At 38.2% G+C, this 14,001-nt stretch overlaps 1 protein-coding gene and 2 long non-coding RNA genes across 3 annotated transcripts; all 3 read left to right on the plus strand.

Moving 5' to 3' along the window:
• The first annotated feature begins 1,105 nt into the window (after positions 1-1,105).
• LOC117109045 lies at positions 1,106-3,176 on the plus strand. Its single transcript, XR_004445454.1, has 3 exons — positions 1,106-1,390; positions 2,044-2,160; positions 2,757-3,176. It is a non-coding gene; the product is annotated as an uncharacterized LOC117109045 (long non-coding RNA).
• A 1,403-nt stretch (positions 3,177-4,579) lies between these two features.
• Positions 4,580-7,213, plus strand: LOC117109046. The gene is made up of 3 exons (XR_004445455.1): positions 4,580-4,961; positions 5,807-5,897; positions 6,629-7,213. It is a non-coding gene; the product is annotated as an uncharacterized LOC117109046 (long non-coding RNA).
• A 3,834-nt stretch (positions 7,214-11,047) lies between these two features.
• LOC117109043 lies at positions 11,048-12,293 on the plus strand. Its single transcript, XM_033251270.1, has 2 exons — positions 11,048-11,419; positions 11,601-12,293. The coding sequence occupies exons 1-2, from the start codon at positions 11,048-11,050 to the stop codon at positions 12,291-12,293; spliced, it is 1,065 nt and encodes a 354-aa protein (XP_033107161.1).
• Positions 12,294-14,001: the final 1,708 nt, after the last annotated feature.

Consider the following 14,001-nt stretch of genomic DNA (forward strand, 5'->3'; position numbering starts at 1 on the left):
TCGAATCTTATAGGAATCCTATAGGTTTATTATCAAAATTTTATAGGAATGCTATAGGGTTATTATTAAAATCTTATAGGAATCCTATAGATGTATTAATAAAATCTTATAGGAATCTATTGGTTTATTATTAGAATCTTATAAGAATCATATAGGTATATTATTGAAATCTTGTAGAAATCCTATAGGTATATTGTTAGAATCTTAAAGGAATGTTATAGGTATATTATTAGAATATTATAGGGAATCTATTGGTATATCATTCGAATCTTATAGGAATCCTATAGGTTTATTAATAAAATCTTATAGGAATCCTATAGGTATATTATCAAAATTTTATAGGAATGCTAAAGGGTTATTATTAAAATCTTATAGGAATCCTATAGATATATTATTAAAATCTTATAGGAATCCTATAGATATATTATTAGACTCTTATAGGAATCCTAACGGTTTATTATTAAAGTCTTATAGGAATCCTATAGATGTATTATTACAATCTTATAGGAATCCTATTGGTTTAATATTAGAATCTTATAAGAATCCTATAGGTATATCATTGAAATTTTATAGAAATCCTATAGGTATATTATTAGAATCTTGTAGGATTCTTATAGGTATATTATTAGACTAAAAAAAGAATTCTATGGGTTTATGATAATCTTATACAATCCTTATAGGTTTATTATGATAATCTTATGGGAATCCTGTAGGTATTTTTATAAATCTTATAGGAACCTTTCGGTTTATTATTAGAATGATAGGAATCGTGTTTCCGTATTATTATTATTATTATTATTAGAAGCAGACTTAGAAAACAAAAATTAAGAATTTAAAAATTAATTTAGCCCTAGTTTCCTTTGCTATAGGAAATATTGTTTTTATCAAAGAGCCCAAAACACCCCCCCCCCCACAATACATATGTAGGCCTACTTTTGACATTATTTCTAAGCCTTTGTAACCTCTCAATTGTCATATTTTTGGGAGATTTCCCTGTTTCCCTGTTCTGCTGAAATAATTAAAAAAATATATATTTATATTATGAAAATCCTGGCAGTATAATTAACAATACATAGCCAAAGTCTAGGCCTATACTAAATCGTGTATAATAAAACATACAACTTTAAAACACAAGTTTACAAGCTAACAATAACAGATGTTGTCATTTAAGCTGTTCAGCCAACCACGGATAATCTCAAATCACCAATGTGATTGGTCACTTTATCCATGTTTATCACTGAAGGCCATGGAAATTAACAAAGGTGCTTTTTTGAATGTTATCAGTTAACTGAAATTTGTTAGTGGATTACAGCTCTTTCTCAGTGCACATTCATGAGGATAAAACTGCAGGCATAACCATACTTTCTGAAGATTTCAGCAGTACCAATTGGTAAGAATTGTTTTTATATTAATATTAATTTAATGTTGTTTAAATTGGCGCATTTAGGCTTAGTATAATGCGTCTTTTAAGTCAAAAATTGAATTGGTTTGGATTGGATCTCTAGGCATAGGATTAGGAGCCTAGGCCTAGGGGATAACAAGCATGCTATGATTCTCCGAATCTAGCCTAGGCCTTTTATTAAGAAAAGACAGAACTGAGGATATGCTAAAGAGGGCTAGGCTTGGCCTGCCCTATAATGGAAGTATTGGAGTGTGGTAAATTGGGCCGTGTTCTCACTTATTTATTATTGTAAAAATCCATGATATGATTATTTTAATGATTTTTAGAGGTAGGCATAGGCCTCTATAGGCTAGGCCTATGCTACTGGTATTATTATCATTATTACCAACAACTCCCTCGTATTTACAACAATTTGCATTGATCTGTTAAATTCTTCTAATTTATGTAAACAAATTTACCTGGTAAATTAATGTTACAGAACAGAATAAACATTTTTTTTTTCTCAATTTCCAATTCATGGAAGCAGGTGAGCTAACTAATCAAAAATAAATTTAATTTTTATTTTAAATCCTTATTTTCGTCGAACAGTGGGTTTGCAAAACAAAATATCAAAAAATCATTATATGTTGACTTTCTTTCAGAATTTGTTGGTAAATGAATTTTTCTCAGTGAAAACTCATCAAGTAAGAAAGCGTTGATGTTCGTTTAAAGCCTTAATGCGGCAGTCGGAGAAACAGGAAATTACCTGACTTCCAAAGGTGAATATTTTTTTTTAAGTTTCAAGTTTTTAACACTTTAAATATAGGAACTCACTATTACTAATGATGGAGGTTATCAACTAATCAATAATGTGTGTGTAAGGCCTACTGCATAAAGGATATTAACATTTTAAGTATATTGCACAATATTAGAAATGATGGAACAACTAATTAACCGACTTATGATTGAGAAGTGTGTTAGTCTCTTATTTTAGCTACCGCATATCATACTCTTATTTTAATACATTCATGTTCAAGGAAAATACAAAATTTAAAATGTGGGTAGAAAATTTTAAGATACATTTTCAATACTAATTAATTACTTGCCTTAAAGACACAAACAAATTTTAAACAGTAAAATCTGTTTAATTATTATGATTTAAGATGTTAAAACAATTAGAGCATTAATCATATTCCAACTGTCAGTTCTTGGTTATTTGCCAAGCCCCTCAATTCTTTATTTTGATCTAGTGTATGTATTATTATTATTTTTCATGACTCATTTTTTTTTTTCAAAAAAGAGTTTCAAAATGCACAAGACAACTGTAGGTATTACTTTGCTCTGATTTAAAGAATTGTTTTGTTAAATCTTTCAGCATGAGAAGCAAGGGTGAAAATCCGAAGCCATCTTGATTCAATATTTCAAACCTAGTTTGGTCACTCTGCAAAATCTACAATGGCATCTTTCAGCAAGATTTCAAATTTACTCTGCTACCATTTGACAAGAAAAAGCACGGATATAGACAGCTCCGGCTTCAATATCATACAGAAAATTGCTGGTTTATACACACCTGTAACGCGACAGATTCTTGAACACGGTTTTGTATAATAAACTCTAGTTGTCGCCTTAATATATATTACAGAAAAAAAAACTGATTTGAAGACTGTAAAGCATTTAGGTACTGCTGGAATTTGAGGTATGTGCATCAGTAAGGCTTAAGACGAACAATATTATGTGAAGGTGTATGCAATTTATGCATAGTTGATGTTTTTAATTAAAGAAATCATGGTTTGTATATCTTGAACTCAGTGTATTTTGAATGTCTGCAGGAGTTGTTTAAGCCATTATTATTTTTCCGTCCAGTAACCACTCCAGCTCGAAATCAAACGCATCAGTCATTCAATACTGCTTGTGTATGCAAACAATATTGCGGAACCAACGGATGTCAACAACCAGCTAACCTGTCAATAACAACTTACTAAGCAATCATTGCTTGCATTAACGTTAACAAACAGTATATATTTACAAAATAAGAAATTTATATGAATCTGTTATAAATCATTATATACAGCTTTCTTATAAGAATCTTATGAGACAACTAAAGCATTCACAGAGGATTCCTGCAAGACATATACACGATTCCTTTAGGAAATCAATAGGATAAAAATAATACTTATAGGATTCCTATATAATTCTTATAAGACACCCATACGAATCCTATGGAAACCATATAGGATTCTTATAGGATATCTATAGGGACCCTGTATTATTCATATAAGACTTCTATAAGATTCCTTTAGGAAATCTATAGGACTTCTTTAAGATAACTTTAGGATTACTAAAGGAGTTCTATAGGATTCTTATAGGACGCCTATATGATCCCAGAAGGAAATCTGTAAAATTCCTATAAAATATCTATAAGATTCCTATAAAATATCTACAGGATTCCTATATAATTCATATAAGACTCAAATAAAATTTCTATAAGATATCTATAACTATTCTATATAATTCATATAAGGCTCCTATAAGATTCCAATAAGATATCTATAAGATTTCTATAAATTTCATATAAGAAACCCATAGGATTCCTATAACATACCTATATAATTCATATAAGATTCCTATAAGGTTCCTTTAGAAAATCTATAAGATTCCTTTAGGCATTCTATAGCATTTCTATAGGATAACTATAAGATTCCTATTTGTTTCATTTAAAAATCTTGCAGTTTTCCTATACGATTTCTTTAAGAATCTTATAGGAAACATATTTAAATTCCTATAGAATACTTATACGACTCCTATATGACTCCTATATGATTCCTATAGGATTCCTAAAGGATATCTATTTAAATAATCCTATAGGATCCTATAGATGTGACGGTCTATGCCTACCTAGTTCAAAGTTTGTCTACATTGGTAGGTAGGGTAAGTGTCAGTCTCTAACATTATACCGTATGGTCGTGAATGTTGTACACAAGACCATAGCCCACGTGTAATACTAACCTGCTGGTGCTGCACACGTTTTTACACGGTACAAAAAAACGACATCACAATTTTTTTATATATAATTATTCAAGTGTTATATTAGACAAACCTACATGCCTTAGTCAAAAAATAGTTGACGATTTCGAAATTCATGCTTTTCAAGTTTACAATAAAATTGGCAGCAAAAAATATATTTAAAAAATTGCAAAATTCCACCTACCTTCTCATATTATTTTCTACGCTTTCCAAAATGAAAAGACAAGCATGGTTAGGCTATTGTGAAATTTAAAGTCCCCGGATGATGACATCATCGAAACTTTTTTTTTTTTTCGAAAGCTAAGCCTTGTGATTGGGCAGTATTGTTTACAAAACAAAGCACCAACTTACTTCCGGGTCTGTAAACAGCGCCCGCTATAACAGCTGGAATACGATTTGTACGCAAACTGAAAACTGAGGGCGTGCTACTTATTTTCTATAAATTGCACTGCATGAAACAGTGGTGACGTCCATTTTCTGAATTCATCTTCTGCTGATACTTTTAGAAACCCTAACTTTTAATCTGATCGTATACAATTTTATGAAACTATGGAAGGTAAGTTTATTATTACGTTAAATTGTTTTTTAGAAAAAACACAATAAAAAACACGTCATCAAGCCAGAGCCGTCGGTAGGCCTAGGGCCAAAGCCTGGCCTGGGGCCGGGGCTAGGAAAACACGTCAAGCCAGCCCTAGGCCTAGGTAGGTAGCCAGAGGGTTGAAAAAGAAAAGTAGGAACAGATTTTCTAGCAAAGGGAGCACAAGGGCGCACTGGGAGTTGAGGGTCTAATGCTCATGCCTTAGGGGGAAAACAATCTGTTTTCTGCTTTTGTTTGTTGTTGGTGTTATTTGACGTCAGGTTTTTTGGTTTTGTGACATGGTTCTATCTAAATACGGATCCTAGCTAGGCCTAGTTCTACAGTTATCCTGTGCTGTAGGCCTAGGCCTAAGTGTGTATTGAACTGCGAGGTATTTAATGACAAAAACTCCTTTTCATAGTTATAAATCAAGAACAAACCTAGGAATATCATGATAGATGAGGCAAATGTGCCTTGTCTGTCTCATGCTAGCGGCCCTGTATTTGCCCTGGTACTGGCACATAGGCCTAATCTAATTAATTTTACTAGGCTTAGGCCTAGTGATTCTTAGGCATGACGTTTTTGTATTTTTCATGAGAAGTTGCTGGCTATAATATTACAGTTAAGATTTCTAAGTCTGCTTTCAGTGTCGGAATAGGTCACAATGTCATTCACCATTTTTTAATGTGCTGAATACTATTTTTGTGTTACCTGTATTACTGCAGCTCATTTGTGGATTTTATATATTAATTGTCTATTAACTTTTCTTTAATAAATTTTTTTTGGTTGATGCCATTAATTGATAAATATATGTTTACTTTTAGTTACCAATGACCTGAGGGAAGAAAGTTCAACAGCATTTAGGCAAGTCCACTGTTCTTCTGTAAAGGCACCCTGTATGCATAATTAAATACGGTAAGTTCAGGCTTTATCTTATTATTATTATTATTATTATTATTATTATTATACAATATTACGTCATTGTTTGTTGATTATTGAAATGGTGGGCTATCACTGCTATCAGCATGATATGCTAACCTTGTATGTACTGCGTGCGTATGTTTATCATTCCATAATGATCACTTCAAACAGTTTAGTTACCTAAAATAATTTCATTTGTTATTTTCATTATATTAACTAATACATTGATTTAGAATGGGAATTAATTGTTTTAAGGATATCAAATATCACGGCTTCAGACAAGTTATTAGAAAGTTTTAAATTATCATGATAATTTATACTTATCTTATATTATTTTTTCATAAATATTTAACATAGGCCTACACATGTTATTTTTAATATAAATGTAATTATTCTAATCTGTTGAATTTGTTTATAGGACTAATATTCAGCAGTCAAATAATATATTAACAAGGTTGATCATACGTTTGTAATTAAATCTATTGAGTTGGTGTTACCTTGGGACTAATAAAAATATGGTTTTATAGCTGTTATATAGCAAATGTTTTACTATGAGATACTTAAAAGAATATGTTTGGTTATTAAGTCAAGTTTAACAGTAATGAAAAATCGCTTCACTTCAGAAAACAATACTAAAACTCATCCTACATTCTACATTAATTATAAAAAGCAAAAAAGGCCGACTGTAGATTAAATTGACACATTTTTGTGTTCACTTTTTACAGAAACTTAAGCAAGTTTGTAATGAAGAAGATGTAGTTTCCAGAAGAGATGAAAACGATGAGGACGACAGCAATATTATGTAAATGCGTTTGATTTGTGGCACATCCTCTTTATTGGTTCTGATACAACATTCTACTTCGCAAATGGTTCCATTGTGACAGAACAGCTATGAATTTCCTCTGTCAAGGCTAGATTCAGAGAGAGTGTAGCCATCTGCTTTTCTCAATATCTAAGATTTTAAAGTGTGCACTATGGAGTTTTGTACACTAGGCCCCTTGTTTATTTTTGATATTTCTTTGACATTTTTAAAATCAATTGAAATTGCCAAATACTGACTGAAATAACTGTACTTACAGAAATAGTATAGAATTGTCAGCACTTGACTCTAACTTGATTTTGATTTATTATTTTTTTGGATATTGATTATTGTATATCCTTTTGTTCTATATTGAAATGGGGCTTTTGCTAATTTACAGTATACTTAAGTACAGTACAGGATGCATTAAACATTAAAGGATAAACACATAACGCTATATAATTGTAAGTAATTTTGTATTGTTGACCTCTTTTGTCCCGGAGCATCAAAGTTAACACTATGTAGTTGGAATCCTACATGTGACCAAAGGCCGACCTAAGGATATCCACGGTTCAGTGTACAGCCTTTGTTCAAGTTTTGAAAACGTCTTAAAATACCGATCAAACTCAAAAGTTTTACCGTTATTTTGATGTTTTTAACCGTTTTTAAATCATTCTTAAAAGGTGTTACAAGACCAAAGTCCATGTAACTAGAGTTAAAAATTACTCTAGTTACATTGACTATGGTATTGTAACACATTTTAAAAATGTTTTAAAAACGTTTAAAAACATCAAAATAACGTTATGATGACGTTTCTGAATGTTAAATTGAAACGTTATTAAAACGCTTTAAAATCTCCACATAATTACGTTTTTAAAACGTAATATTATAACGTTTTACAAACGTAATAAAAACCCTTTGTAAACGTTTTAAAAACGTTTTTAAAACGTGATACAAGAACAAAGTTTATGTAACCAAGGTTATTTTTACGTTATAATAACGTTTTTAAAACGTTACATTGAAAGGTTATTTAAACGCTTCCAAAACTCCACAAAATTCCGTTTTCGAAACGTTTTACTAAAACGTTTTTTGAACCAAACTCATACGTTTTTATAACGTTTTTTTAACGTTAAATTGTTAGCTGGGGCGGTTGACAGGGTGTTGAAAATCTCACGAACCGAGAAAAGCGACGCGAGTACAACCGCGCGTTCTTCGTGAAGAGAGGAAGGGACATCGTCGTGAGAAAGTTTGGAGAGGGAGACCAAGTTGATGCAAGGTCTGAGAGAATCGTTTCTTGTGCACGTCTCTTCCGAAAGTTTACCGGACGAGGGTACTGCGATCGACGAATCGTTTCTTGATGACATCAAGCAGTTCGTGTGCCACCTGATGACGCTTCTGCTCTGCTATTCCGAATAGACTAATCGAAGAAGCATTTCTTGCTATCGAACCCGGACGAAAGTACTTTGTACCTGCTCAAGAGGACCGTGTATGGCGTTCGCTTCGAGAAATCCTTCGTGCTACTGCCTAGGTTCCATCGGCTGAGACCACTTCCCGGAGACTGGCTGCTGCCTCGGATATTCGAGGTGAGCACATCCAGTCTGACGTAATGTTCGAGTCTGCTGCAATGGATGATGGGCGAGAAGGTGTGCAGGTTTCGGATAAAACAATTAAATCGTTAAAAACTTTAACTTTTTGTCTTTGTTTCTTTCTTTTTGTCAAATTGTCATTCGTGTGCATGCGCAAAGATGATGCAGCAGCAGCTGCGGATGCGTTTGCTAGCCGACGAGCGCTAACACATCTTGGGTTGCCCGGCCGAACGCAGGTTGTCATTAATGACAAGGGCGAGCTGCAAAATCGTCGGTGTTGTTAAACAAATATAAAACAAACTGTAATGGCAACTAGAGTTCCCGGTCTCACCGGCACTTCTACCTCGACTGCCGTCGAACGATCGACGAGATCCCGAGAGAAGAAGAGGAAGGCTCCGACGGAAAAGGCGAACGCCAAGCAATCTCACATGGACGACCATTACGAGAGGCGCGTTCACGCGCAGCTGGCTGACACCGAACTCACTCCGACGTGGTTGATGCGCATGGTTTCCACAGGGTACAGATCCGGATACGCACCGTCGGGTTCGATGATGGGTCTGTCCCCTCAGCTGGTGCGCGTCAACGGAGTCGGACGTCGATTCGTCGACCCTTTCGCCTCCGGAACCTGTGCGGCGATATAGAAACCGACCAGGAGAACCCGGACGGCGCGTTGGATCTCAAATGTTTGTTCGAATGCCTGTGCAGTTTGCTCTTCCTGCTGGCAAAGATTCTCGAGACGAACGAGTACAGTGAGATGAAAGAGAGCGTGAGACCCATGTGCGACTGTCTGTTCCTCGACGGTAGCTTTCTGAACTCGAAGAAAGAGAGAAAGCTCTTCACCTCCAAGGAAGGCTAGCTGATACAGAACAAGATCGCGTACGCGTGCGATCTCAAGAAGATGATAGCCGTGCCCAGCATCGAGTCGTCCTCTCCTTACATCGGCGATTCCAAGCCGTACATGCAAATACTATCCGGACACGAGGTTGATGGCGAAGGAGTTCTGTCGAAAGCTGTTCACCAGTTCCCGCGAAAACGACTCGACGCGAAAATTGTTGCTGAAGAAATAACACCGGTCTCGACGAAGAAGACTTAGAAAAGCTCGTACGTTCGTGCTTTTTTCATGAAGAACGTCGAGATCGGAACCACGTACCGGCTAATGATACGTATCCGATATCGATCGTAGGAGCCCGGCGTTGCATCTCGTCTTGACCTGTCTCGTGTACGGCGCGTCGTGCACCACCTCGCCGCCGAGGAACTTCCTCGGCGAGCCTCGACGTGGACTCTCCTCTTCGGACGCAGCCATGAGATCGTCGAACAATGGAGCGACGAAAGGATCGAAGCCGAAATTGTCAACGCCGAACGAGTTTGGCAGGACAATCTCCTTGTAAAAAATCGGAATGAAGGAAGATCGAGCGAGCGTCGAGTGGCTGAAGAAGACAGATTAGATGATAGAGTCTTAGAGGTTTCCAAGCCGGTCGCATCCAGACGAGCGTCCGTCGACGTCCGACGATCGAGAAGATGCCAGCGCCGCCGAAGATCTTTTCGATGCTTTGGAACGGTACGACGACGAAGAAGAGAATACCTTCGTCACGCCACCGACGTCTTCGGCGGAGTTGGAATCCGTGTTGGATTCCGAAGTCCTCGGCGACCTTCCCGTGATCACTGAACCGGAGGAAAGGACGGAATCTTGAAGAAGAAAGGGTGATCGCGAAAGCCCTCCATCCAATCTTCCGTACGACTTCAATTCGCAGGACTATCGCGACATGGAAGAAACAATCGAAAGAGAAGCCACCAACGACGACGAAGACGACGCCGACGACGACGACGGGGCAGCGACGCCGACGGGAGATCTTAAACCTTACGTGGACGAGAAAAGTTTGCTATTGACGCCAAGCGTGAAGTGGGTGGCCGCGAACTTAAAGCAGTACACTTCTGGATTCCTTCTGGAAAACGAAAACGACGATCTGGAGTGGGATCCATCTCAAGACGGTCGACGAGTCCCAGACGAACCGGAGACGCACGCGAGATCCACGTCTTCTTTGACGCCGGCGACTCCCAAGTCCGTCGCGTTGGAAGATCTGAATCGGCGAAGGGGAACGAACGTACGTTGGAACTGGGCAACCAGAAGCTGAACGAGGTGCAGGAGAAACTTGAGGAAAAGGAACAAAAACTGACAAAAGCCAGAGTCGTCTTACAGAAATTAGAAGACGACGTACACGAGGCGAAGATGTCTGCGTTGAGAGAATCGTCAGACGTTCGCAGCATCGCGGAGGATGAGGTCGAACGTCTCAAGACCGAACTCGCTTCCAAGTCGGATGCCCTGAATGAAAGGGATCTGGACTGGTTCGCTTGGAATCAGATCTGAAAGACGCGAGGAAAAAGTCGAAGCAGCCGCCACCTGAAGAGAGCTGACTCTAGCTGCAGCAAAAGTTGCAGGAAGCCGTCCGCAAGCTGAAAGACCGAGAGAGATCGCACGCCGACTTGGAAGAGGATTGGGAAGAGAAAGTGGACAAAATCAGCTCGTTGAAGAAAGAGTCGACGCTCGCCAAGACCGCGATGTTCATGTACGAAAAGCGGGGGACGTCTTGGAAGAAAACCTGAAAACGGCTTGCAAGCGATACGTTGAGGAAGTGAAAAACAGACGGATTGTGGAGGCGGCCGCGAAAAAAGCAGACGAGCACGCGCAATCTATGGCCGACAAGAACGTCGAATTGCAGTGATAACTGTTAAGACGGCAACCCGAAGAGTCGTTGTACGAAATGGAAGTGAACCTCGGAGAGAAGGAGTTGCAGCGAGCGCAATCCTATCTGGAGGAGGAAAGGAAGACGATGATGCGATTGAAGAGTGCGATCGAGGACCTGAAAAAGGACCAAACGCGTCATTCGGAGGTTCTTAGAGAGAACAGGAACCTGAAGGAGGATGTGGAAGCGAACGCCAGGAGGATCGAATGGATCGACGACGAACTTCGTGCGTCTAAACGGATGCTCGGCGACAGAGACAGACTGATTTCAGACAAAGATCGTGCGACGACCAACCTGAAGAAGGAAATCGCCGATCTGAGAGACGAACTTCTTGCCGGAAAAGGACAAGGTGGCAACAGCCATGAAGGATCGCAGCGACGCGAGATTTCGGTGACACTCGAAAAGACGAATTGCGACTGGCGACCCTGGCAACGGTGGCTGCAAAGGACCTCCAACGACGGTCGGCGACGAAGCTGGAAGAGACCGAGAAGCAGGTGGAAATTCTGAAGGAACAGTTGGATGACAAAGATCACTCGACGGCCAACGCGAACAAGGATATCTGCTCGCTTAGAGACGAACTTCGTGCCGAAATGGAAAAGCTGGCAACAGCTTCCAAGGAACACAGCGACGACGACGCAAGACGTTCGGCGATTCTCGAAAAGATAAAAGAGGATCAGCAACTGGCGACTCGCGAAGTGGAGACTTCCAAAGACAGTTAACGACGATCGGTCGCGAAGAAGTTGGAAGAGAGCGAGAAGGAGGTCGACAGTCTGAAGGAATGGTTGGATGTAACGGAGAAGAATCACGAAGCGAACCTTCGCGAACGGAGGTTGCCGTTCTTAAGGAAAAGCTGGCCGAGGCCGCCCGAAAGGAGTCTTTGCTGAGGAAGGATGTCGAGAAATTAACCGCCCTGAAGGATGAGAACGAGAAGGAGAGTAGGAGGATGGAAAAGCAGCATTCCGACAAAGATCGCACGGCGATCGACTTGCGGAACGAGATCGACACCATGGAAGAGAAAATGAAACAGAACGGAAGTAAGACGGACGATCAAAAGACGGCCTACAAAGAAGAGATTGAAAGAAACATGAAAAGGATGAAAGAGTTGGACGCTACGATCGCGAAGAAGATTCGAGAAGCGGTCGGTCTCGAAGACGAGATCTCCGTCCTCAAAGAAGGGAAGGAATTTGACCGACGGAAGATAAATGTGTTGGGGTGCACCTCGCTAACAAGAGACGCGAGGCGACCGTTCTCAAAGACGAGATAGCCGCATTGCAAACGGACCTCTCGAGAGCGCGTGAAGAATGCGCGGACGAGAGTGTCGAACTTTCCGTCCTTCTCGAAAAGACGAAAGACGAACTGCGACGGACGTCCCGCGATCTGGCAGCCGCCAAGGAAGCAGAGATCAGGCACGGTGGTTTCATAATGGACATTATTTCATACCCCTCTATACTGCCGTGATTCGGAAGAACGCATTATAAGCCAAAATCATAGTTTTAAGATATTTAGCAAAACGCGTTTCTTGTTAGCCTTTAGCTATGGAAATGAATTATATTGAATTTGTTGTGTAAATGTACTAATTACACATCAGAAAAACATACTGAAGTACTTTTTCTGTATATTTGTGGCGATGTCAAGCCAAAACGGTCGGAAGTCGCTAAACGATTTTAAGATATAAAGGCAAAACAATAGACAAGTTCAAATTTGCTCATTTTGGTGTTTGATTAAAAACATGTATATTAAGTTTTTTAGAATAGGATTCAAATAATATTTTTCACATTTAAGTACCAAAAATACTGTAAAACGTGATTTTAGACACTCGAGCCCGGAAGTATGAAAAACGAAGGCAAATCATCGTTTAAAATACTCACGAAACTACTGTTTATTTCAATCGTGTTCCGGGGTCAAACTCGTGTCAAGTTTGATATCGTTGGAAAGCTTAGAATGTCAACTACAATTTTGATTGGTCAGTTTATCCTCACAAATTGTTTAACCAATCAAAACAGTCGTTTTGGTACTGTAAACAATTCGGAAACGGCCTAGCAACAAACGGTGGAAGCGTCGGCAAGGTAGTAGTGCGCGTTACATGTTTTCATCGAAGCTCGAAGTTACTTGTTTACTGCTGTAATAATTATAAAACAATAATACTGTTTCTTTTACACAAGAAAGTACGGTAGTACAGGTACATGCAAAATAGGCTATACTGTATAACCATGGAGGTATTATTGAGAAGGAGATCACTCAAAAAAGCTACGCACACGCAGCGCTATGCAAATGAACCAAGATCCGCAGCGCATGAAGAACGTTTGCGCGATGCCTTTGAAGTCCCATGTGTTCCCCGCCATCAAATTTTCAGCAGGCATAGTTTACCAACATATTGAACATGGCGAAATGGAGAACAACTTCTTTTCTCGATGCGCACTACATACAGTCAATCACTATGGCTTCGCAATTGTTTCCATCTTGAAGCTGATACATGTATCTCTCATAAAATATCAAATCTATTAATATTTTAGACCAAAAAAAAGTTTCGAATTTAATGGAACATTTACATGACCTTTAAAAGTATAGTATATTTCAACTTCAATTTCAATAAATTGGCCAAAATTCGCTAATTTTAACAGATATTAATTAATAAATGATTGAGGATTATTAATAAACTAGGTCATTTTAGGGTTAACGATGGTTAACTATTCGAAAAATCAATCCAAAATCTTAGTATTTTTCAGTTTTAAGCTAACTTACTTTTATAGTCGAACTAATCAATCTTTAGACAAAATTATAATAAACACAGAAGTAATTTTAACATAAATATTTTACGGAATCCGTTCCTGAAATATACAAATAATAATATACCAAAAGTCCGAAAAAATCTAATTAGGGGAACACTGTTCATTATAAAGATTAATGGGTTAAAATCAAACGCTTTATTGCACAACTGCTCTGCTGGAAGCGTATAAATGCATGTCGTTGCC

Source organism: Anneissia japonica, unplaced genomic scaffold (assembly GCF_011630105.1).
Source record: "Anneissia japonica isolate Jap-2015-1 unplaced genomic scaffold, ASM1163010v1 scaffold1863_len523710_cov156, whole genome shotgun sequence".
In the NCBI taxonomy this organism is placed as follows: domain Eukaryota; kingdom Metazoa; phylum Echinodermata; class Crinoidea; order Comatulida; family Comatulidae; genus Anneissia; species Anneissia japonica.

Coding starts and splice junctions, on each gene's coding strand:
- LOC117109043 (XM_033251270.1), top strand. CDS start 11,048: ATGGAAGTGAACCTCGGAGAGAAGGAGTTGCAGCGAGCGCAATCCTAT. Junction 11,420..11,600: donor CGCAGCGACGCGAGATTTCG/GTGACACTCGAA, acceptor CTGCTCGCTTAG/AGACGAACTTCGTGCCGAAA.